This window comes from Cyprinodon tularosa, unplaced genomic scaffold (assembly GCF_016077235.1).
Source record: "Cyprinodon tularosa strain WSP-4 unplaced genomic scaffold, ASM1607723v1 ctg124, whole genome shotgun sequence".
In the NCBI taxonomy this organism is placed as follows: domain Eukaryota; kingdom Metazoa; phylum Chordata; class Actinopteri; order Cyprinodontiformes; family Cyprinodontidae; genus Cyprinodon; species Cyprinodon tularosa.
The window spans coordinates 2,868,288-2,892,032 of NW_024038048.1; the positions used below are offsets into that span (position 1 = coordinate 2,868,288).

The window sequence follows — 23,745 nt, forward strand, 5'->3', positions numbered from 1 at the left end:
ATTTGACTTAAATGGTAGACACATTATATATGAATATATACACCTTTTATATAAGAAACCGACCAAATAAATCGATTCAACATATAAAAAAGGCTCTCTGCTGAGTTTGTTTCAAAACAAAATACATTGCTGTAAATTGCACATGCCCGCAACCACGTGCTAAAACATTGAAAAGCTGCTGTGCCTTTAATTGAGGATTAGGGCCACTGGAAAAAAAAAGAAAAAAGTTAATTGATTTTAAAATTTTATTTCAGTATAATATGAGAAAAAAGTCAGAATTCTGACCTTTTTCTCAGAATTCTGACTTTTTTCTCAGAATTCTAACTGACTTTAATTCTGACTTTGATGTCATAATTTTGAGAAAAGTCAGAATTCTAAGAAAAAAGTCAGAATTCTGACTGTAACCTCAATTCTGACTTTGATGTCACAATTTTGAGAAAAGTCAGAATTCTGAGGTTAAAGTTTGAATTCTGAGAAAAAAAGTCAGAATTCTGACTTTTCTCAAAATTCTGATATCAAAGTCAGAATTCTGACTTTTTTCTTTTGACATTAAAGTCAGAATTCTGAGGTTAAAGTCAGAATTCTGAGGTTAAAGTCAGAATTCTGAGGTTAAAGTCAGAATTCTGAGATTTAAGTCAGAATTCTCAGATTAAGGTCAGAATTCTGATTTTTTTTTTTCTCATATTAAACTAAAATACAATTTAAAATCAGTTAACTTATTTTTTCTTTTTTCAGTGGCCCTAATCCTCTTCCGCACCTCATTTATAACATTTCTGATGAGATCATTACTCTTAATTTATGTTGAATAAGAAAAGACCCTTTCGACATAATAGATTAATTTACTAGTTCATTTTAATGTTCTTGACATGATTTGACTTTTTTTGTTTTAAAGATAACGTATGCTCTTATTTTGAAGGTCACATTGGGAGTTTCTGGTTTCCTAGCAACTGGGCCATGCTAGCTTGACGCGGCGGTGCTGTGGTCAGCCTGCAGCATCAGAGGAAAAATAACAGGCTAAACAGAGTGAATTACCGCCCTGGTTGTGGAAGATGGTGGCCAAACAGAGGATCCGGATGGCCAACGAGAAACACAGCAAGAACATCACGCAGAGAGGAAACGTAGCCAAGACGCTGGTGAGCCGTTAGAGTGACAGCCAGATGCCAACAGGACATGATTAGCCCAGATAGGGACGTTCAGCCCGGTATGAGCGGGTTATCGCTCTGGTAATTATACCACAGGTAGATCTATGTTCATTTAAATACTAATATTGCTTATTAATTTATTTTTTATAATAAACTAATACCAAATGATGAATGAGAACATGGTGCTGCAAAGCAGAGGCACACCTAAGGTTCTGAGGTCCTGGGGCTGAGAAATGTATGTCTTAATTTTTTAGGTTGTTATATTGTGCTTAAAAATCTAACAGAACACTGTGGCCCATTATTAAACTTTTTTTTTGTCATCTTTGCAGGATAAAATTCCTATTTCTCTGTAAACAAATGTTTTAAAAATAAAACTAGCAACCAAATATGTTTTGGAAGGATTTTAGTAGGATTTATTGCCTTTTTTTAAAGTTGAAGGGAAGCAGCCGTTCCAACCGTTGTGTTTCCAAATTCTCCCGAGTAGTGCCTGACTTTATACGAGTGAATAAACTGAATGTGACTGGTCATTTAACAAGGGGGATTGTTGTGGCAGAAGTAACTCTGGCCGTTTCTCAAATAACTAGAACATTAGTACGGACTAGTGTTCTTGTCAAGTATATTCCTGAGAAGAACACAGAAAAGTATGGACTTGGGGAGAACGGGAGCATGCAGCATAGATATGGGTCAATTAATAGTCTCTAGATAAAAATAAATTATTAATTTTTTCTTTTAGTGGAGGAATAATAAGTAACGAAGTCAGATAAACACAAATCAAATGAACATTTTGCCAAATTAAACCAAAAAATCGGCATCATAGCCAGAGGCCCTTCACACACGGCTATGCAGAGAAGGGTGTGGTTAGCCCTGGCTGCGGTTAGCCTCGGAGGTCCGCTGTTTGCAGCGTTCGTCTCAACTTCTAAATTTTTTTTAAATTACGCATTAAATCGGTAAATGGACCATATAGTGATGCTTTAAAGCAGGCATCCCCAAAGTCGGTCCTCGAGGGCCGCAGTCCTGCAGGTTTTAGAGCTGCTCCAGCACAGCTGATTTACATTGATAGTTGATTAACAGGCTTTTGCTGAAGTGCAATCATCAGAATCAGCTGTGCTAAAGCAGAGAATGTTGTTGGAAATGAAAATGCTGGAATAATCACTTCATCCAAGCCTTTTTTTTTCAGCATCAGCATCAGCAATCAGCATTTTTCATTAGGAGTCAGTCAGCATCCTGCTTGACTCTTTTCTTGCAGCGTTCTTCAACTTTACCAGATTATTAGTGCAGCTTTTGTACACAGCATTTTTCAGGTGACAGATTAAGGACATGGATTATTGCTAAGCCGTAGCAGAATGCTAATTTCCCTCAGGTGAAGGTTCTTTTAGTGATGCGGATGTACGCCTTCCATCCATCCATCCATCCATCCATCCATCCATCCATCCATCCATCCATCCATCTCTCAAACACCTGAAGCTTTTAGGCTAAAATCTGTCTTCTATTTAGAGCTGTTCACCATCTTATCAACCATTTTTTATAAGTTAGTTTACCCATAAAAATGAATCCCACAGAATAATGCTGCCACCACCATGTTTCTCTGTGGTTGTTATGGCTGGAAATGTTCTTTCTCCTGACCAACAATTCATGCTTCACACTCTAAGCATCTTCTCAGGTTTCTTTAACTCTTGTATTTTGAAAGTTATGAGGGAACATTCAGTTAAAATGATGTCCAAAAACAGATGCTAAATTTGAATTGAAAGCTAGTTTAATTATATTGCATTTTATTTAAAATGCACCTTTTTAAAACACTTTAGATCACAGTAGAGAAATATTTAAAAGACAAAAAAGACACTGTTAATTTTTTTTAAAGTGTCCTGTCTGGCAATGTTGCAATAAGAATAATTGTCTTGATGCCAAAAAGAGCCCAACAGATTTTACTTTCACAAGTGGAGCAGTAGGGCTATTGCCATAGTGTTCCGCTTGATTTATGCATATAAATTGCTTTATTATATTTATGCAGGGAGTTTTACAGATTATATGGACACTGCAATGCAGGTAGAACATTGAAGGAAAAACAGAAAAAAAGGAGAAAAGATGAAAGAAAGAGGAGATATAAGGGAGATAACGATAAAACATTTTCAGTCTGCTTCATCACCTGCAATAAGATGTAAAAAGAACAACACAACCAACAGGCATGGTACGAGACATACAATAAAGTAACACCTAGATACTAGATACTATCTAGTATAAGTAGTATTATTTAATCTGACATTTATTCTGTATTACCTGAAGATAAGAATATGGGCTTTCTGTATGGAAGTAAATCTCTAAGTACCTGGAGTATTGGTTATAACGGTGCACCCTCAGGCAGCATGTTGCCGCAGTTATTTTTATATTTTCTCTCCATCACATTTAATTGTTTTTAGTATAATAAACAAGATGCATGTCTCATCAAAGGTTAAAACAAGCTTAGAAATTTATATATTTTTTTAATATTCCTTCTTTATATTCTTTGCAAATTTTGCTTTGAGTTTAATCTTTTTTTTTGTTTTTTAAGTCTGAATAGATGTTGGCAGTTTGGAGGCAGGTTATATTGCCAGTCTAACATGCCCTTCCTTCACTTCCCTCCTGCCCTTTCTCCTTCCTTTCCTGAGTCCTATTTTTAGGACCCTGGACAGGTCGCCAGTCCATCGCAGGGCAACACAGAGACACACAACCATTCACGCACACACTCACACCTAAGGAGAATTTAGAGAAGCCAATTAACCTAACAGTCATGTTTTTGGGAGGAAGCTGGAGTACCCAGAGAGAACCCACGCATGCTCAGGGAGAACATGCAAACTCCATGCAGAAAGACCCCAGGGCAGGAATTGAAACCAGAACCTTCTTGCTGCAAGGCAGAAGTGCTACCCACTGCACCACTTAGCCTCCTTTTTTCCCTATTTTCCTGTATTTAGTTTTCTTTTAGCGGTACCTCATTTTATCCACCCTGTTTGTTCTCTACCTTCACTTCTCTGTGATATTTCTTATTTAGGCATCGACTCTTCCTCTTTACTTTTTGTTACTATGAAGAAATAACATCCATCTGAAGTGAACAGTTAAACTTTTTTTAATTTAAATTACAACCTGCTGTCTCAGAGTTGGAGTTTCTCTGAAACCATAGTAGCTCTGTCAAATATGAGACTAACTTCTGCTCATCTAAAACCTCCTCTTCTTCGTCTGCTCAGGTCTTATGTTGTTCCATCTGTTAGCCTCCTATATCCCCTCTGCAGAAAGTTGACTTAAGACTTTAGCACAGCCCTTTATTTAAACCTCTTAATCTGCTTTCCTAGAGCGGAAAATAGAAGACAATTTATATGAATCATCTTTTGGCTTTTTTCAGTCGAAACCCAACGTTGCAAATAAATCCTCATCGGAAAATGTTTTTGTTTTCCACCTACTCTCCCCCTCTTCCTCCAGCTTTGTTTATATCATCCATGACTGACTAAAAGCTTCCCCCGCAAACATGCAACCTGCCCAAACATATGACCTCATCATGACGCTGGGCGTATCATTAGCCCACAGTGAAAAGAAAACGCAAACCCTGCACTCATATGGTCTGCACCTTTCAGTTCGTGACAAGATGCCGGGGTTAGTTTGGTGCAGCCAGTTCTGATGAGTTTGTTCTTCTTCTGATTTTGTGGAAAAAGCAAGATAAGAGCTAACAGTGTGGCGTGGAGTAAAAGATTCAGTTCTTCTTTTTGTTTCATTCCAAGACTTTTCACTATTTGGCATCTTTATGTTTAGTCAGCCATGCCCATGAGGTTTTTTTTTCTTTCCTTAATTACTTTTATGTTTCGGCTGAAAAACTACAGCTCTGTTTACGGTAACCTTGTGTAACAATCATGAAGAACATGCAGGAAATGGTTCATGCTAGAAGTGAAATGTTTACTCAAACAAAAGGCAAAGGAATTATAAAATAACCCAGTTTGTTGTACCTCTTAAACGATCTGCCTTCTTTTTCTTTTTGCTTTTTGTTACACTTAAATACTTAAGACCAAATTTAAGACAAAAAAACTTTTAAAACGTTGGATTTCAACTCATTAAATTGATCTACATGTTAAAGAGTAAATGTTCCACAACAACTGCTGTCAAACTTTTACAGTAACTGATAAAAAGTAATTATAAAAAGGAAGAGAGATTAAAAATTAGCTCACATGTTCAGTTAATAAAGCTAGAAACCTTTTCAGACATAAGCACTTATATATATATATATTTCTACTGGTTTATTTGAAATGAAGTAAGGCTCTAGATCAGAGTGTAGTGATGGACCCAGACCTGGACCTTTAGCAGCACATAAAATCAGCCTTCTATCACTTTAGGAAGATGTCAAGGATTAAAGGACTAATATCTCAGCAGGACCTTCAATAACTACTTAAAGGAATAGTACACCCAAAACATGATTAGCCTTCATTTTCTACTCACCCCCATGCTGAACAACACTCTGGAGTACTTTTTTGATATCTCAAATGCATCTGGAAATCTGGGAGGCTTCTTGCTGTCTGCTGACATTCAAATAATGGAGGTCTATGGCGCCCGAGACAGAAAGGTCCATAAAAGTCCACAAAAAACGTTTCAATATTCCTCCATACTGCTCGTCCAATGTATTCCAAGTGTCCTGAGTGGGTAGCATCCAGAATTTACTCGAAACGAAGTCATTTAGAATGTTTTTAGAGTATAAACAGTAGTGTATAGGATTTCCTGAAAGCGCGTTCACGACGCTACGGAAGCCGGAAGACCAAACCAGATGAAAGTGCGCATTCAGCTCGGCAAAGAACTCATGCTCTTCCTCAACACTGAAGTCCTCAGACATTTTTCTTTCATTGTTTCTTTCTTTGCACAGGTAAACAGCACATTTCTTCTTCTACGCTTGCATTATTGGCAGAGCAGACGCTGAATGCGCACTTTCATCTGGTTTGGTCTGCCGGCTTCCGTAGCGTCGTGATCGCGCAGGTGCGCGCTTTCAGGAAATCCTATACACTACTGTTTATGCTCTAAAAACATTCTAAATGACTTCGTTTCGAGTAATCTATGGACGCTACCCACTCAGGACACTTGGAATACATTGGACGAGCAGTATGGAGGAATATTGACACGTTTTTTGTGGACTTTTATGGACCTTTCTGTCTGGGGCGCCATAGACCTCCATTATTTGAATGTCAGCAGACAGCAAGAAGCCTCCCAGATCTCCAGATGCATTTGAGATATCAAAAAAGTACTCCAGAGTGTTGTTCAGCATGGGGGTGAGTAGAAAATGAAGGCTAATCATGTTTTGGGTGTACTATTCCTTTAATGCGATCATCTTTCATTGAATTTAATAGATTTGTTTCCTGGTGGTGTCTTCACAGTTCTGACTAAAAAGTTGATCCAGAACTTTGCTGCCAACATCCTCACTAAAACAAAGAAAGTGAAGCACATCACCTTCTACTGTATCCCCATATCCCAGAGATAGACAGATACTTTCATGCCTTGAGTCAGTATTTGTCCTTACGTGCATGATTTCAGATTCATTAGAGCATTTTGCAGCCATGCCATGAGATCACATAAAGAGCATGCTTTTCCGCTCCCACCATTTGCTACAGGTGCTGGTCATAAAATTAGAATATCATGAAAAAGTAGATTGATTTCAGTAATTCCATTTAAAAAGTGAAACTTGTATATTATATTCATACATTACATACAAACTCATATATTTCAGATGTTTATTTTGTTTAATTTTGATGATTACAAATGACAACAAATGAAAATCTCAAATTCATCATATCAGAAAATTAGAATATTACTGAAGACCAATAAAAACAAAGGATTTATAGAAATGTTGGCCAACTGAAAAGTATGAACATGAAAAGTATGAGCATGTACAGCACTCAGTATTTAGTTGGGCCTCCTTTGGCCTGTATTACTGCAGCAATGCGGCGTGGCATGGAGTCGATCAGTCTGTGGCACTGCTCAGGTGTTATGATAGCCCAGGTTGCTCTAATAGTGGCTTTTAGCTCTTCTGAATTGTTGGGTCTGGTGTATTGCATCTTCTTCTTCACAATACCCCATAGATTTTCTATGGGGTTAAGGTCAGGAGAGTTTGCTGGCCAATTAAGAACAGGGATACCATGGTCCTTCAACCAGGTACTGGTAGCTTTGGCACTGTGTGCAGGTGCCAAGTCCTGTTGGAAAATGAAATCTGCATCTCCAAAAAGTTGGTCAGCTGCAGGAAGCATGAAGTGCTCTAAAACTTCCTGGTATGTGGCTGCGTTGACCCTGGACCTCAGAAAACACAATGGACCAACACCAGCAGATGACATGGCACCCCAAACCATCACTGACTGTGGAAACTTTACACTGGACTTCAAGCAACGTGGATGAAGTGCCTCTCTTCTTTTCCTCCAGACTCTGGGACCTTGATTTCCAAAGGAAATGCAAAATTTACTTTCATCAGAGAACATGACTTTGGACCACTCACCAGCAGTCCAGTCCTGTTTCTCTTTAGCCCAGGCAAGACGCTTCTGACGCTGTCTGTGGTTCAAGAGTGGCTTGACACAAGGAATGCGACAGCAGAAACCCATGTCTTTCATACGTCTGTGTGTGGTGGTTCTTGAAGCACTCACTCCAGCTGCAGTCCACTCTTTGTGAATCTCCCCCACATTTTTGAAGGGGTTTTGTTTCACAATCCTCTCCAGGGTGCGGTTATCTCTCTTGCTTGTACACTTTTTTCGACCACATCTTTTCCTTCCCTTCGCCTCTCTATTAATGTGCTTGGACACTGAGCTCTGTGAACAGCCAGCCTCTTTAGCGATGACCTTTTGTGTCTTGCCCTCCTTGTGCAAGGTGTCGATGGTCGTCTTTTGGACAACTGTCAAGTCAGCAGTCTTCCCCATGATTGTGTAGCCTATAGAACTAGACTGAAAGACCATTTAAAGGCTTTTGCAGGTGGTTTGAGTTAATTAGCTGATTAGAGTGTGGCACCAGGGGCCATCAATTTTGAACCTTTTCACAATATTCTAATTTTCTGATATGATGAATTTGAGATTTTCATTTGTTGTCATTTGTAATCATCAAAATTAAACAAAATAAACATCTGAAATATATGAGTTTGTATGTAATGTATGAATATAATATACAAGTTTCACTTTTTAAATGGAATTACTGAAATCAATCTACTTTTTCATGATATTCTAATTTTATGACCAGCACCTGTATGTATGGTTCATGTTTTTTTTTGTTTTTGAATTAATAATTTGTTTGCTTAAACTGAGGCTTGTTTATTATTTTTCTATCATGTAAAAAAAAAAAAACTCTGGACTTTAAAATATCTCTATTAGTCTATAAATCACTTGATAGCTTAGCACCAAAATACATGACAGGCTTCTTGTCTGTGTATTTTTGTCATAAATGAGAGAAGCCTTTGTGATGGATAGCAGAGATTTTCTCAATAAAACCCTCAACTGGATGCCGTTTCTTCCTGGACTCCTTCTGTTCCAAGAGTGATGCAAAAGAGTCCTCAAGCAGCTGTAAAAGTAAATGGAGAAGATTTGCCTGCACTGAGGTGTAAGCCAGGGCTACTGTCTCTCTCTGCTGGTTTATGTATCACGTGTAGAGCCTTTAGCAGAAAGCATAAGACAAAATAAGAATACAAGTAGGATTATTCTGGGTGGTTCTGATTATAAAATAGCGACGTATGCAGACGATGTGATGGTGTCAATGTTGGAGGTCAGGTAATCCTTGGATAATGAAATGGTAGAACTACAACTATATAGTCAACACTCAGGGTACAAGCTTAATACACATAAATCAGAGGCTATGATAATAGAAGCGAACATGTAAAGTACCTGGGAGTATATATATATATATATATATATATATACCAAAAAGTATGGGTAAGCTTCTTGAAATTGATGACTTAATAAATCAGGTTAAAGCTGTGTTTAGTAGATGGAATATTCTAAACTTATCGATGATAGACAAAATTAAATCTAGCAAAATGATCACTTTGCCCAGATTTCTAACGTAGCCAAGCTACACACCACCCAGATACTTTCTTCCTCGTTTCCTTCTGATCGCTGAATCATGACCTCTGGGCTGTGCTTTAGATGGTTTTCTGAGTTTGGTCGACCTCCTGGATGAGTCGATGTTCTCTTGGAATATTCTGGGTCATCCAGCGACTCTTGGGAAGGTTTCCACTGTTCATTTATAGATAATGGTTCTTGTTTTGGATCACAGGGGTCCCAGTAATCAACCCTCAATCTGGCTGCTAAAACTTAACCAAAAATCCTGGTTAAAGTTGATTCATAATTTAGCAAGTCAGGCATCTTTATTTTCACATTTTTAACTTAAACACACAAACATGATCTAAAATCTGGTTTTTATTTGATATTAAAACAAGTTCAAAGATCTAAAATCATGAAGTGTGTTAAAGAGCAAAACAGCAGACATCTATAAGGGGAAAATACTTCAAAAGTTCCTATGAATAAAATGACATTTTTAAAGTAGCTGTTTAAAGGCGATAAGTGTTTTGAATTTGTTGCTTTTAATGAAACAGTCTAGTTCTCCGTATTCAGGGAGCTGAAACATCATGGATTTTAAGCTCTGGCCAACTGGGGCTCCATTGCTTCTGAAGATTATAGAGAAGCAGCTTTGTTACATTTGTGAAACTCATACCGAATAACGTTGATTTAAAACCATCTCTGGGTGCTGTAGATTGAGGCAGAATGAAAGAGAAAATATTACAGCTATATAGGTGTGATTAATGATAGTAAAACTCTTTGATCATATTTCTAATCAAACAGGTTCACTTTTCCTTTGTGGCTGCAAAGATCTTTATTTTGTGGCAGTCGAGCTAACGTCCACCATGTGTGTCTTTGTTTCCCCAAGCGACCACAAGAGGAGAAGTACCCTGTAGGCCCCTGGCTGCTCGCCCTCTTTGTATTCGTTGTTTGTGGATCAGGTAAAACCAGCAGAAAAGAAACTGGTGTATCTGAAATGTGCAGCCGTAGCCGGGGAACCTTTTCCACATGTTACTACCACAAGCTCCTTCATTTTTCCACCATTTGAGTAACAGAAAATGGAACAAACAAATAACACATGGGTTTAAATTCTTGAAATAAAAACTAAAAGCTGAAAAGTGTGGCATGCATGCATATATATTCACTCCCCCTGCATCATGGCATGAGTAAATTTCAGATTTTTTATTTTTTTTTTTTACCTTTCTTTAGAGAATGGATGCAGAGCTTCAATTTCAGATTGTTGCCACAGGTCTGGACTTTGACTAGGCCATTTTAATAGATGATTATTATAAACATATTTGTCGTCACCCTGCCTTTAGGAACTCCCACCCCAGTTTTATGTCCTTTTCTGCCTTTAAAGCCGGAGACAGGAGCTGCGTCTCCATTACAAATGTAAAAAAAATTACGGTTTTGTTCCTAATTGCAGCATTTCTATTTAATGACTATTAAAATTCAAATTGCATGTGACTACGTTTGTTCATGTGAAATAGCAGCGGCAGATGTAAACACATGAGCTATATCCATATACCAGCAAATCAGAGGATTGGTAAAATTATATAAGTCCTCCAAGTACTTCCAGTCTTCTTCTTCGTCTTTTTACGAGGCAGTAAGGTCCAGTTGCAAATCACATGACTAATGTGATGCGAAAGTGTTTCCATCGCAGTTTTGCGAATAGAAGAATTTCAATATGACCGAAAAAAAAAACTTTTTAATCAAAACACAGAATTTCCATTTAGCAAATTAATTTTTCTAACGCATCTTTTTATTTTAAAAAAATCCCTCAGTTCAGCAGCCTGCACCAGCTAAAGACATGGTTTGCTGCAATTTGTTATTTTCAGAGGAAAAGGGAACAAAGTAGACATTATTTGAAAGCAAAAAAGCAAATCAAAAAAAGAAATGCGAATTAGATTTGCTTCAATCCACTGTAGCAAATTAATCGGCCGATACTAAACGTAAAGTTGTTACATTTTTACCTTACGCTGTAATCGACATGAAGTAGAGTTAGGAGGCTAACTTGATCCCAGGACAGTTTTATGTTTTAATGAACGTGCCATGTCAGCTAACATTAGCGACATGTCTCCATCTGGAGACATTGAGAGAGAAGCGGGATTCAAATACTTGCATTCAGGAAATCAGCAGTGGAAACAGCTGATTGGTCATTTGAAGTAAACGTTCGTTACATGTTGACAAATGTTTTATTCTCCCCTTTAGCACATTTACTCTTTTGAACAAGTCAAAAACCATCTCAAGTGAGCAAGTAAACTTTTTTGCAAAATTTAGTAAGTTGATTTGAATCTTACCATTTCAAGCAAGCTCTTCTATTGTGATTTGTTAAGGACCCCTCGGCTGCTTCAGTATTTAATGTTCAGTTTAGGCTGGAAGGCCATGTAGCCGTAAAATTTGGTCTTAAAACTTCAAAATTTTGTTCACTGCAACAATCATTTAAATTATTTCCACAGTTTCATGTTGGGGATTTTGCATTTAAAGTATCGTGTGTTTTTCTTTTAGCATGTTTAATTTAGATAACAGCAAATTATTGGTGACTTCTAGAAGCATTTTATCTCACTGGCTTGTTTTCACCTGTATGCTACAATTTTCTTTAATTAAAAAGCTTAGAACATCATACCATTTCCCTTCTGTGTTCATCCATCAGATTAAAATCTTTAATTTTAAATTGCTGAAATTTTTAGAGGGCACTTCTTTTCCTAACCTATAAAAGGGATTTCTAGCTCTTGTTTTTTATATATGATAGTGTAAAAGTGCAGCAGTTTGATCTTCACTTTGGCATTACGCTCCAAACATTTACATTTTCTTTATATTTTGATGTTTATAACAATAATCTGACCTGTACATCTGCGGCACTCAGCCATATTTCAGATCATCCAAAGTATCCGTATGGGGATGTGACCCAGGGGGAGGACAGGGACCCCCACCCCCCTCTTCATGTCAACACTGAGCCTGGCTAGCCGACGCCTGCACATCTCATCGGCCCCCCTCCTCTCCAGAGACCATCAGCACTTACGGATGGACCCCTGCCCTCCATCAGCGTTTACAGTGTTACAGTCTGTGGTACTGACAGCTTTTCTATGGACAGTCTTAAACCACGCCGGCTGGAGAACCTGTTCCATTAATCGCTTGGCTCGCGTGTGCAGAGGTGTGAGTGATTCCTGCTGATAATGTGCCATATCCGTCTATGTACGTTTTCATCTTTATTGTATGAAAATCGAGTTTTTTTCTTTTGTTTTTTCAAATAAATGTGAAGCAGTTACGAGTGTTTACTGTTTACAGATACACTATATTGTTCAAACTGGGTTTGACTTACTTTTAACACAAGATTGAAGCCTGGCAACTTCAATGTTGCCTTTAAAACAACTTCAATGTTGATAGGAACAAACACGGTGGTGGTGGTGTGATTAACGGGACTAGTTTAGCTGGATGCGCCAGTATGCACTATATATCTGCTCATCAGTAGAAGATCTTAAAGGAGAATCTCCTTAGAATGTTCAGAAAGGTTTTAGGGTGGCTCCTTCGAAAAAAACAACAACAATCTACTGAACTTTGTTTCCAAATTTGAAGACGTTTCGCTTCCCATCAAGGAAGCTTTTTCAGTTCAAAATGTCAGAAATGGCGTAAAGGCTTTATAGAGTGGACCAAAAAGGCCTTGTTCTAGGGTGGCCTATTCAAAGCCCGTACTGCAATATGGGGCTGTGTTATGATTCTAAACGGGACGGATGAAAACCCTCCTGATCTCAGGTAAAGCCAGTGTGCAAAGGTTTGAACCATTGACCCCCATTTCCTGTCAGAGCACCTTCAAAATAAAGGCGACCAGCGCCAATAAGAAGGGTTAACATTCCTGCTGCTAAAAGTAGAAAACACTTAGATATAGGAGGTTGTTACTTTTCCTCATAGGGACAGGTTGGGCTGAATATTTTTTCTTGAGAACAGAATCCTGTATTCAGTCATTGAGTCCGATTTGAAACATGAAAATAAACAAATCAGTAAGGAGGCTGATGGTTTGAGGAAGCTCATGACTTAGTGGGATCTCTCCGATGAGAAGACTCAGACACCAGGTACTCTTAAGCAGGTTTATTGAAAGTTGTGAAGTGCAGCTGTCAAGTGCAATTGTAGGTATTTTGTTATCTCATCCGGTCTTTGAAGGAACATGCACAGAACATGAGCATACAACCGATACACAGAATGAAAAACAAATAACATCTTCAGAGCTTGTTTCTTTTTTTACCCTAAGTATGCATTTTCAAATCCAAAAGTTTTTCACTGTCAAAAAAAAAAAAAACTCCCAAAAAGGTGCAATACTTCAAGAAAAATAGCAATGAGAAACTGTTTACAGTCAGAGTTAAATGTGTCAGTGAGAGAGTAGGACAACGTTGTTGTCAGTTAAATAACCTAAACCTCCTTTTAGATCCAAAGTCCAGAAATTACAGCATTAAAGATGGATGACGGACTGACCCGCATCAATCAGCGTGACCTAGATAGCATCTGTTCTTCCATCCTCTCCTTTTTTACATTGTACTTACACTATACAGAAATGTACATCGTTTTCTGCCCATTGAACTTTTTGGGAAAAAAAAAAAAAAAAAAAACCTGCAGCTTCGCCCAAAGCGTCCACCCTGTCGATGGAGAAGATGCGACATGCGGGGACGGCGCCGAGGGAACGGCAGCAATGAGCTTCTTCGAGGGCAAACTAATGAGCCTGAAAGGGAAATACTGAAAATAGATTTATCATCATCTTCATAAGAAAGCACGTTTTGTTCATCTCGCCAACGCACAATTTGAGGAACATCGTCAGCGGCGCCCACCCACCCCCACCCCCCCATTCCAGATGGGGGCTATGACATGATAATAATGGCTCACAATCGTATTCTGTCACCGAGAAGATCTTCTCTCTCTCTGTCAGAATCTAGCCTTGGTACAGAACCACTTTTTATTTACATAATTCAGCAAAATGGATAACGCCCCCACCCGCAAGTTAAAACCCAGACACAGGCACAGTGATTTCATTTTAAATCTACAGGTAAGCATAAATGGTGTCACTGACTGTTTCTTCATGGTTAAACATTCTTGTTGATGACCCCGGGTTATTTGGCAAATGTGTGATAATTCCTCTTCTGAACTTACCCACCCCCACCCCCCGAACACACAGCATAGTAGGATTGTCACTGTCCACTGCGTGGAGAAGCCTCAGCTCCGCTCGGCCTGCTGGCTGGCTGCATCCTTCAGAGATAAATATGTGCAAATTCTCATCTTGACAGCATGGCCCTCCTGCAGCGGAAGGCCAAGGGTGGCTCTGCGGCTGCCGCCGGCCTTTAAAACTAGAGGATGCTCAGTCTGTGTCGTCGGGCTACGCAGAGGGGCCGGAGCTGTGCGTGGCGGGCTGGGTGAGGCCGGCGGCGCTCGGAGGCCCCGTCGGCGCGTCTGTCTGAGGGGCGGGAGGGGAGCCGGTCTGGACCTTGGCCTGGAACTGGGCCATCTGTTCTGGGCTGGCCAGCTTCTTCAGCAGCGTGTTCTCCTGCTCCAGCTGGGAGTTTTGCTCTATCAGGGTCTTGATCTGCTCCTTCAGGACCTCCACCTCCTCACGCACGGCGTACATCAGGTGGCTCTTCACCAGATCCTACATCAGACACAGACACAGTGTTAGGGTAAGGGTCTATAATCTGGGGCTCCTTGGCCCTATGTTAGGGTCTTTAGGGTTAAGGAAACAGGAAAAGATTGCCGTTTGAGAATCTCCAATCAAACCCTACAACTGAATAAAACCAATGCTCATTTCTATTATTCAGTCCTTTTATTTTATGAAGCTCCTGGTGTTTTAATGCAGATTTTTTATAAAGATATTTTAATAAAGACTTCTTGGGAAATAAGTTTCTTTATAAATGTAATGTATTTAAGTCCTAACTTCACAGAAATTTAATTAACCCAATTTTCCCTCTACAGTATTTTAACTCAAAACAATTAAGGTTTACATAAACAAAGGGTTAATACATACAAAAGAGGATTAGGGGCCACTGGAACAATAATAATTTAAAAAAGTTAACAGATTTTTATAATCTGAGAAAAAAGGTCAGAATTCTGACAGCTAAGAAACATGTTAGCATCAAGCGGTAGCCATGTCTGTTTTAAAGACTAAATTATCTCTCTTGTTTTAATCACCTTCTGCTCTTCCATTAATTAAATAGCATCTTTGTGTTAAATAGCATCACGTAAAAAGTCGCCTAATTCCGTCATTTTCCACCAATGTGTCACTGGCCCTCCCAAACAACTCACATCTTTGTCAGCGAAGCTGAGTGCTCCCACATCTCTTCCGTCATGGTGCCCATCTACATTAAGATCCAAAACTCTAAGTTTAAAGTCAGAATTCTGAGATTAAAGTCTAAAGTCAAGATTTCTGACTTTTTTCTCATATTATACTGAAATAAAATTAAAAAATCTGTTCTCTTTTTTTTTTTTTTTTTCCCCAGTGGCCCTAATCCTGTTCTGTAAATTCGTAAAGAGTTATACTTGCTAATGTTTTCACAACAACTACCTTTGTTTGGTTCCATTCATAAAATAGGAAATAAATGATGCTATTTTGTTTAAAACAGTTTTAAAGTTACAGAAATATACACCCTGCTGTTCAAATCAATCCAGGTAGCAACTTTTGCAGCTTTGATCCCACGCCTGACCAAAGGTGGTCTACGTGCACACAGTATTGTTCCTCACATAGAAAGTCTCCACCAATCAAACCTGTTATGACCGAGTCAACCAGTTCATATTTAACCACAGCATTTTAAAATTTAGAGTTAGTATTCATCAAGAGAAAAAAAAAAAAAAAAGTCAAATCCTCTCTTTTCATTAAGAGGTGTGCAGAGTTGGACTGGTGTGGTAAAACATGTATGACTGCCGAGCAAAGAAGTTTCTCAGAAAGCAGAAATGGATTCAGATAATCAGGAAACACTGACAGCTCAGTCAACAACCACAATAAAAGCTTTAGGTATAACCCACGCTTCACGGACATTAAACTGCATCAAACTGGAATCAATAAGAGATAATATCCTGTGTTTGATTATTTTTTTCATCTTATTTTATAGGTCAGTAAGTCCAATGAAATATATTCATGTGTTATTCACTCATATTTTGGACTCGTCTTGTTTTTATTCCAAATCCTTTTCTTTTTTTATTTAATCTAGCTTTGTTTTGTTTTTATCTATTTAATGAGAATAATTCTTAAAACCTGACAGAAATAAGAGCCATAATCTAGTTTAAGACTTCACAAAAAGGTGACAAAAGAAAAGTGGATGGGGAATATTTCCAGGATGCTCTCAGTCTAGCTCCGCCCACCCATAGATAGAGCGCACCAATCAGAAGCCGAGATATTTATAACCAGGCGTGTCTTCCAGTTTGCCTAGCAACAGCCCTGACAACGGAGACAGAGAAACAGAAAAACCTGTTTGGCTTTTCTTTTTAGAAAATTATTTCATTTGGGGATACGGTTAATAAATAAACACGCGTAAACGTAAAATAAGATCATTTAAATCAAATAAACGGGGAAAATAGGATATTTTTATGTCAACGTTTATTTTTATTACACCTCAATGTTTAGTCTTTGGTTAGAATAAGTGATTTAAAGAGGTTTCTACCTGTTCAGACTTGACAAAGGGAAAAACTCACCATTGCTTGTTCGATCTTGTTGTCGATGGCCACCACGCTGGCTCCGGACGAGCTGCAGAAAAAAGAAAGAGGAATAAATAAAACATGTCCAGCCGTGCTGTGCTGCAGCGAGGGACAAGCGCTGCCTTTCTCCTCCTTTAGAGGAATGTGGGTCGGAACGGGAAGCATCTGGAAATTTCTCTCGGTTTAACGTCGATAAATAAAAAAAAAAACCAGCAGCGTTTGAACGCCTCACCGCCTGCGGCTTTTTTTTTTTTTTTTTTTTTTTTTTACCTGCCGTCCAGCTTCAGCTGAGAACCGTCTGCGCTCAGCAGCGACGACAGAAACGACATGGAGAAATTTCTCAGCTGGCAAACGCCTAAATCCATGGCCACGGAGTAGCAGGACGCATCCATGCTGCTCATGGTTTCCAAACAGCCCGCAGTCCGCCGCCGCCACGCCGCTTCGGGGAGACGCATCCGCACCTGGGAGTCCGCAACGGATCGGAATAGAGCCGCAGCGGTTCCGGATGCGGTCCAAGGTCAGCTCATCTCAGCGGCACACAAAAGGACTGCGGATCTCCACCATCCTGCATAATTTATGCAGAGCCAGCGGCTGCGCGCTGATTGGTGGAGGAGGAGGCTGTTTTTAATACTCTATGCAGGAACGCCTCCACCTGGTGCTCAGCTGATGCTCTGCATCCTGCAGAGCAGGGGCAGTGCTAGATGGGGGGCCATTCATTGGCCACCCCTATCATTTTTCCCCCCTCTACAGACGATGGCAGCAGTAATACTCTCAAGTGGAATAATCAACACATTGTAATTTTTCATATCTTAATTACTTGACAACAAAAACACCATGGTTATGATGCACATCAATATACTGACATTAAAGTTAAGCACAGAATTCAAGCAGAAATAGATTTTGTTTTTTATAGGGTAAAAAGATAATGATGTGTGTCTGCAAGTCATCTAGGAGTCTTCATATTTTAATAAAAACTTACTAAATAATCAATTTATGTGGATATTCGTCATTGTAAATATAAATTTTATGCAGAAAGATTACTGATAAAAATAGGTAAGTAATGACAATGGCAAAGATGTTTGCCCAAAACTCAAACCTGAAGGAATTTGATCCACTTTTACCCCAGGCTCACACAGACTCCGGTCTTACCGTTGCGGTGCGGTGGGTGCGGCGCCGCAGTGATTCCAAGTCATTAAAAAGACGTAAACCTCTCTCACCGGCTGCTGAGCTGTCCGGCTGCGGTTACCGAGACACTCCGGCGCTGCAGAAAATTCCGCAAGAAAGCTATCCTTGCGGCGTGCCGGAGCCCTCCGCAACAAGCTCTCGCAAAAATCCTTTATTTGGGCCGTGTTATCGCGTGAAGTTACGTGAACTCAAGTGAACTTCTGTTAAATCTCCGGACCTGTTGCCGGAGCCGCAGAGCCGCACCGCACCGTAGTCAAAAGGGCGGTGTGAGAGGGGGTGTGCGGGAGTTGCGGTCTCCGTCGGCTCGGTAACTGCACCGGATTCAGTGTGAGCAAGGGGTTATCTAGAAAGCACAGATGTTTGAATATATTTGCCTATTTGTTAGCAAAGGCTGTTGGAAGTATAGTTTGCCTTTATTTAGAAAATATTGATGTTTTGCTCGTTAACTTTCCTGTTGGAACAGTGTAGATCCACCTTGAGGTTTTGGTGCCCATCTTTGGCCACCCCTCAGTGTAAATTGGTTATTGCCTGGCCACCCCTCATTGGACAGAACTGCTGCAGAAACAGCAGTTACTCCTTAATCCCAGGAAAACTGTTTTATGACTGTGTTTTGATTTATTACTCCATGGATTAAACATGAGAGGTAAACAGTTTTTAATATTAGGCTGTTAAATATTCATTAAAACAGCTGGGCTGAGCTGGGGAATTAAAAATAGATTTCTGATGAAAAGCTTCAATAAATACCTTTGAATCTGTGTTGATGGAAAGACAAGAAAAACCAGCCGCCATGACAAACAGCATCACACATTTGAAAGCTTTCAAGATGCTTTGGATTAGCAAAGGATTCAACTTTACACTTATGAGTTAAAAGTGGACAGAAGACAAGCAAACAGCTTTTTACGAAAATAGAAAAACTTATTAAACGAGCACTCAGAGGAGTATGCTTTTAAACTCAGATTTTATCTGTTAAGATAAAAGATCATTTAACATGACAGTATTTACTGAACGGATCCTGTACATAAAAAAAGACCAGTAGCTTTAAAACTGTCCAATTTATCAACATCTGTGCAAACATTTTTGCATTAATTTTAAAAAAGTGCAAAGTCAGTCCAATCATTTACAGAGAGGAGACCATGTAGAACTAATTTTTTGGTCAATCTAACCTACAGGAAAGTATTAAAAATTGTTAATATTTAAAGGGTTACTTAAAAAGCTCAGCCTTTAGAATCAACTAGTTTGGATTCCTACTAAATGTAAAGTAATAGTTATGAAACTGAGTTAAGATATCAACCAGTTATAGCCTTATAAAACCATTTCTGTTTTATTCAATTTTCCTAAAACATTCAGTTAACTTTAACCATTTTGTAGATTTGGACCTTACTTTGTTGGTTCATGGAAAAAAAATATATTGCATTTTATCATATATGATACAATTTAAAGAAAAATCTAATTAAATTAGCTTTTAAAAGCAAACTAAGTTGGTAACAGAAGGTATAATAAATAGTATAAAGATGTACAGGCTTGCACTGCCACCATGTGGTGCTTTATGGTACTGCTCAACAACCTTCATAAACTAGGTTTAGACTGAGAACAGGAACTAATCACAGCTATTACCAATTACTAGCACAGAGATATGCATGAGAAAATAATAGCAGCACGATTGCAAAGTGCATAAACTCACACAGAGGTACAGTTTTACTGTAACAACAAATATCATGTGAAATGTCTCTTTGAGGTTAGACCATGTTTAAACTGACTCACACATCACACACCCTAAAGGTACGCTCTGAGGGCTTCATAGATGGGAGTACCGGTACCTTGGTGACAAACACCTCCTCTGCAAAATTCCAATCTCAGAAGTTCACTAAAGCAAAACACTCTCAAGCTCTTGCACAAAAAAATCCTCTTTTTCCAATTTGAAAGACCATTTTCTCCCATTTCAGGCTGGTCTAAAACCCTCTAAACTGCTGATATCAGCCCTTGATATTTAATGATGCTCATATCCACATAATGCACAGAGCCAGCTCTCACTGATGTCATATCCCATATTAATGGGGTTTATTGACACAGTTTTTAGATTAACCAACGACTGAGTCTATGATATTATTTCTAAAAACCTTTGATTTTACAATGCAAAAACGGCTGCTGCTCAAAAAGCCCCATTTTTTAAAAAGACAGAGAAAAGAAAAAGCATAAAATAAAGTTGAGGGAGGAAATGTTTGCCTAATTTGCTTTAAAAACAAAATCTTACTCTTTTAGCATTTCCCATTTGGCTTAATGTATAAGCATTACCCCCCCAAAAAAGAAAAAGATGCATTGGTGTGTTTAGAATAGAATGGCAATTTTAGATATAAGGCGTAATCTATGATCTTTAAACTTCATTTGCCTATTTACTCCACAATAACCCAATTACTGGTTTATCAAAGTGCATTGAGCACTTAAGTTTCACTCAGGGTGGAGAGGAACTGGGAAAGCAGATAGCCTCCAGAATCAAACATTTTTCAGCATAAATAAACCAGACCGGTGAAAGTAAACCACAAAAATAATCCGTTTACGGTTTGTTTTTGGTAGCATGCTGTTACTGATGAAAGACAAAAAAAATAAAGTGAATTGTTTCCAGTAACAAAGCAATGTTTGCCATTTGTACTCTGGCTCAAATAGATAAAATAATCTGTTAAAACAGGACAGTTAAAGCTTTATAAAAACTGAAAAAAAACTGTGTTCTACTGAAGTGTGTTGGTTTTGTTTAGATTTGCCATTATTTAATAAGCTAAAATAATAAATATTCTGCCTAAAAAAATTTGCATGTGCATTGGACTCATTTTATTTTGGATCAGAAGGGTCCAGAGTTCAACCTAAACGGTTAAAAGACTGAACTTTGAAAGTGTTTTAGTCCCATCTACCACTAAACGCCACATTTACAGATAAAGAACCATAAATATGTAAGTAAAACAATAAAGAGCTTAACAAGCAGCAGAAAGCCGGAACCAAACCCACAACTTTCCAAATGCACCGCATAGTGTAATCTATAAAGAGAGTCTCTGCTCACTGCTGATCCTCAACAAACATCCCAGTACTTACTGTAACCAGAGAACAGACGCTTAAATAAGAAACTCTAAGCCACTATTATCTCTTCCGGTTTTGTCTTTGACTGGAAGGGGCTATAAGCCACTTATCTAAACCCAAATAGCCTGCACACCTGAAGCTGTAAGAAGCAAACCAATGCAGGGTTATCTTCAAAGGTGCAGCTGACGGGAAATTGGTGGGATCTGAAATTGTTTAGCAAGATTGGCTTTCTGACAGGGGGAGGGAAAAAAAAAAAATCAGAAAAATGTTTTTTTCCCCCACATAAGAATAAGTTACCTTAGTTAAATGTTTGTCTTTTCTTTAGTAACTCCTTTCTGATATATGGGGAACAAAAAGTGCAAAAAAAAAACAACCCCAAAATGAGTAACAAATATATAAAAAGTACAACAAAAATGATAAGACCACTCATCAATCCAATAATAATAATAAGACTAACACAGAAGAAATGCTACAATCACAGAAATCTGGAAGCAGCAAACTCTGCAAATACACAAAAGCACTGCAAACAAACCCACATGTAAAGGAAAACATGCCACAAATAAGAATTTCCAAGTTATAGAAAAAGCTGCAAAGTAGCTCCAAATAAAAGAATTTGATCCTGTTGGACCAGGCCATAGATATTGCTAAAAATAAATGGATCTCAGAGATAAATCTGACTTCTTTAAGGACGTTTGGAGGAAAGAAAGAATAAATAGCTTTTTATTTGTCCTTTTTCTAATCTCTATAACCACTTCGTCAGTCTTTCCTTAATGCCTGGTCTCATATCAGCACATTTATCTATTGGCACCATGTTTGCTCTATGTTTCTTCCCATTTTTTTGTCTAATTTCTGTATTTGCACGGCATTCACACCATTCAGTCACCTTATCTATATGATCATACTGTCTGGCAGGAGGTTGTGTAACGTGTTAGAGAGACTGGTGAAAAATCACAAGTTCATCTTTGCATTACAATGATGTAAACTACTTTGAAAAAAAAAAACCATGAACTTGTGTGGAAATATAATGATAAAGAGATTTATTTACAGAATAAGAAGCGTGGTAACAGGATCTTCCATGGAATATGGTTCTAACATCGCTGCTTAATTCGTTTCTAGCTGAACCAGTCAATGGCTAAACAGAGGATCATCTAAAAACAGGAGGCCGCTTGTGAGCAGCTGATGAAGCTTTCCCATCTATATTTTACCTTTTGAGATGCTGCTCCAGCTCCCAGAACAAAAGCTTCACTGCCATCTCTTCATGGCCTTGCAGCTGTATTCCCTGCACCCTCATTGAAACGTCTCTCAGAGGGAGCATCTAGGTCCCCTTACGGTGGAAACAATCCCTTCCACCGAGCTTCTTTTGTCTGCTGTGTCCTTACGGCTCCTGTTCCTTCCTATTCTCCGAGGAGATCCGGGTCACGGCGAGGTGTGCATCAGCTAACGGAGCTTTGTACTGATTCAGAGCGTTTCGATGCTCATATAAACGTGCCTGCCATCTTTCCTTCTGTGCCAGCCATTCATGTGTGCATGTGTGAATAGTGAGTGGAGTGAATTAACTGAATACAGCCAGTTGGTGTGCAGGAGGTGACGTCTGATCATGTGATACGAGGAGTTACGTAAACCATCGGCTAAGATTAGCGTTTGGCCCAGTGATTTCCCTGCTGTGGGACAGAGAACTTTGCAGAGACTGAAATTGGCAGCAGTTCATGTCTCATCTGCCTCAAATAAGTTTAAAAAATAATAATTCCCAGCCTGTGAAAATCTGCAGATAAAATGATCTGAAGACAAACTGTTTGACGCCTATAAGGTGACTCATGATGTTTCTGTCACCTCTCTGAATGACCCGGCCGGGTCTCATCAAAAAGCCGCCTTAACAGGCCTTGATGCCTCAGCGTACAGAAATCACAACATGGACTCGTAGGGCTTCTGCTGGCTTAGAGCTGGCAGGGCAGAGAGACAACAGGTAAAAGACCAGAGCCATCCAGGGGATTTTACTTGTCCCAACAGACTTGAAATCCTGGGTGGGGATCAGTAAAGCACATTATTTCTGGGAAGGGGTCAAAAGGTCGAAGATTCTTCTAGCAACACCTTTCAGCTGCCTAAATACACTACTTTAACGTCCTGCAACAGCAAAAAAAATCAACAACTGCTTATGTTTGAAGAAGAAAAAGAAAAACTGGATGGTAAACTTTTCTGAAAGATTCAGGAAGGAATTTCATTAAATGAAATCAATTTCAGACGCTGCCTTTCCAGATTACTCCCTCCACACACAGTTTGTGTGCCGTCAAGTAAAAGGAAACACTGCTTTAAAAAGATAAGCATTTGAAAAGTGAATCATCGCTGCCAGAAAAGATCTAGGAAGGTCTTTAGGTTCAGGTTTTCATCAGCTTAGCAAATCTGTGCCCATTCTTTGATGAAAAATATTTCCAAGTTCGGTCATACTGGATGGAGAGCATCGGTTTGTTTCTAATGGTGTGCTCCATTTGTACTCAAAATGAGGAATTTCCGATCTTTGGGAAAAGGACATTTTAAGTAGAACGCCCCTGAAAGTTGGAGCAGCACAATAATACCTGACTTCTGAGCTCCAGATGGATTCTACCAGAGTCTACAGAAGTTAAACTTTCCCACTGAGACTGTCAGTTCCTTATCATGCAGGTGACATA

General features: G+C 38.9%; 2 protein-coding genes across 4 annotated transcripts in view; one reads left to right on the forward strand and one right to left on the reverse strand.

The window, feature by feature from the left end:
- The first annotated feature begins 917 nt into the window (after positions 1-917).
- serp2 (stress-associated endoplasmic reticulum protein family member 2) lies at positions 918-12,434 on the forward strand. The gene is made up of 3 exons (XM_038276376.1): positions 918-1,133; positions 10,035-10,107; positions 12,033-12,434. The coding sequence occupies exons 1-3, from the start codon at positions 1,050-1,052 to the stop codon at positions 12,071-12,073; spliced, it is 198 nt and encodes a 65-aa protein (XP_038132304.1). The 5' UTR covers positions 918-1,049; the 3' UTR covers positions 12,074-12,434.
- Positions 12,435-13,237: 803 nt separating this feature from the next.
- Positions 13,238-23,745, reverse strand: part of LOC119777485 (TSC22 domain family protein 1-like) — a 38,161-nt gene continuing 27,653 nt past the window's right edge. The window contains exons 1-3 of one of the 3 annotated variants that reach the window (XM_038276375.1): positions 22,288-22,628; positions 16,829-16,880; positions 13,238-14,795 (exon numbers count right to left, since the gene is read on the reverse strand). In XM_038276375.1, the coding sequence (XP_038132303.1) occupies positions 14,526-14,795; positions 16,829-16,880; positions 22,288-22,397 (432 nt within the window). In that variant the 5' untranslated portion in view covers positions 22,398-22,628 and the 3' untranslated portion in view covers positions 13,238-14,525. Of the gene's footprint in view, positions 14,796-16,828; positions 16,881-17,101; positions 17,420-22,287; positions 22,629-23,745 lie in introns of those variants that run through there. The other 2 variants (XM_038276374.1, XM_038276373.1) reach the window with 2 other exon arrangements.

What these genes read in the sequence shown, in the direction of transcription:
- serp2 (XM_038276376.1), top strand. Translation starts at nt 1,050, where the DNA reads ATGGTGGCCAAACAGAGGATCCGGATGGCCAACGAGAAACACAGCAAG. An exon ending in GAAACGTAGCCAAGACGCTG is followed by an intron (nt 1,134 to 10,034) that starts GTGAGCCGTTAG and finishes TGTTTCCCCAAG; the next exon opens with CGACCACAAGAGGAGAAGTA. An exon ending in ATTCGTTGTTTGTGGATCAG is followed by an intron (nt 10,108 to 12,032) that starts GTAAAACCAGCA and finishes TGCGGCACTCAG; the next exon opens with CCATATTTCAGATCATCCAA.